Source organism: Aplysia californica, unplaced genomic scaffold, assembly GCF_000002075.1.
Source record: "Aplysia californica isolate F4 #8 unplaced genomic scaffold, AplCal3.0 scaffold00774, whole genome shotgun sequence".
NCBI classification, from domain to species: Eukaryota; Metazoa; Mollusca; class Gastropoda; order Aplysiida; family Aplysiidae; genus Aplysia; species Aplysia californica.
This window is the reverse complement of record NW_004798044.1, coordinates 46,656-48,108: the sequence shown is the minus strand read 5'-3', so window position 1 is coordinate 48,108 and position 1,453 is coordinate 46,656. Positions and strand designations below refer to the sequence as shown.

The window sequence follows — 1,453 nt, the reverse complement described above, 5'->3', positions numbered from 1 at the left end:
GGGGGGGGGAGCTTTGTTGCTTCAGCACAGATAAGTTTTGCATCTCGTCTTGCAGTCTTTGTCTTCATTTTTGTCTCTTTCTTTCTCTGTAAGCATTTTTATTTTTGCATTTCCTCTTTGTGTGACTTTTGCTTTCTATGCCTCTCTCATTCTCTCCATCAATAATCATGACCAGATATATATATATATATGTTTGTTTGTCTTTCTATTCCTTAATTATTTCTTAATTCACCAGAAAAACTTGGGGGGAAAAAAGGGGGGGGAAAAAACCCTAAACAAGCACCCCCCCCCCTTTCCCCAAATAATAATAATTTTTTTTTCACATTTACCTGCTCATTTTCTTTTTAGCCGCCAACAAGACTTACAAACAAATACAACTCCTCCTCTACCTAAACCAACCCCTCCACCACACCCGCTAAAGAGCAAACACAAAACATTCGTTTTTCCTCTGTCCCCAGGTCGTGTCCTGCGAGCGGCCAGCAACACAATCTTCATTTTGTTGCTGATCCTGATGGCCAAGGGCTACACCATCACGCGGGGCCGCCTGCCTATATCCAGCACCATCAAAATCACCGTCTTCATGTCTGTCTACGCCGTGATCATCTCTGTACTTTTTATCTGGGAGGGGCTGGTGAGTTTGTCTGGCCCAGATGAAGGGGTCTGTTTCTTTTTAAAGATATGTTAGGCATGGTGGTGAAATCATGCGCTCGTCAAAATAATGAAATCAAAGAAAGAAATGTGCATTTTTATGGCCTTTGGGATTTTTTTTTTTTTTGGTGCTTTTTTTTGGCTCAACACTTTTTACGTTATTTAAAAACATATTTTTTGAATGAATTTTACAGAAAAATGTCGAACAAAAGCACAAAAAATGTAATTTTGTAATTTCCAAGGACCCTCAAGCTTTGGAAGTCACGAAATTTTATCAATCATTTTCTCGCTACTTTTGCCTCTGAAACCTGGTGACCCCCATCTCCTTCAAATACATATATATCTCTAATTCTACTCAAGATCGATGGGTATTTTTTAAATCAAAAGCAGTACAAATGAACAAGCTTTAAGATGATACCAATAACTCCACTCCCAAAAATTGACGAATGCCTTTCCTGAACTTCCTGGAGGTGTCATCTCTGACATGGAGGCTGACGTGCAACAACCTATCGCTGGTTCTGGTCGTTAACTGCCGTCATGCACTCTGTCATATTTACACCCTCCATACTTTGATTTTATCAGTCAATGTTTCTTTTTGTCTGCCTAGCTAAACATGCCTTGCCTCGTGCTTACATTTTCTGTTGAGAACAAAGGTGTTATTGAGAAAAATGTTTTTAATTTATTTTGTTTTTGTTTTTATTTACAGACGGCCTATCATGGGCCTCTAATGTTTTCCCCCAAACCCCCCAATTACTCACAACCCACCTCAATATCCTCCTCCCCCTCCCCCCCCTCCCACTCCCTT

At 40.1% G+C, this 1,453-nt stretch overlaps 1 protein-coding gene across 1 annotated transcript in view; it reads left to right on the top strand.

Annotated features, from left to right (window-relative positions):
• LOC101861395 (transmembrane protein 145) overlaps positions 1-1,453 on the top strand; it is a gene marked incomplete in the record, with an annotated part of 26,286 nt that overhangs the window by 19,505 nt on the left and 5,328 nt on the right. Inside the window, 1 exon segment of the mRNA XM_013088600.2 lies at positions 459-631. Coding sequence (XP_012944054.1) covers positions 459-631 — 173 coding nt within the window.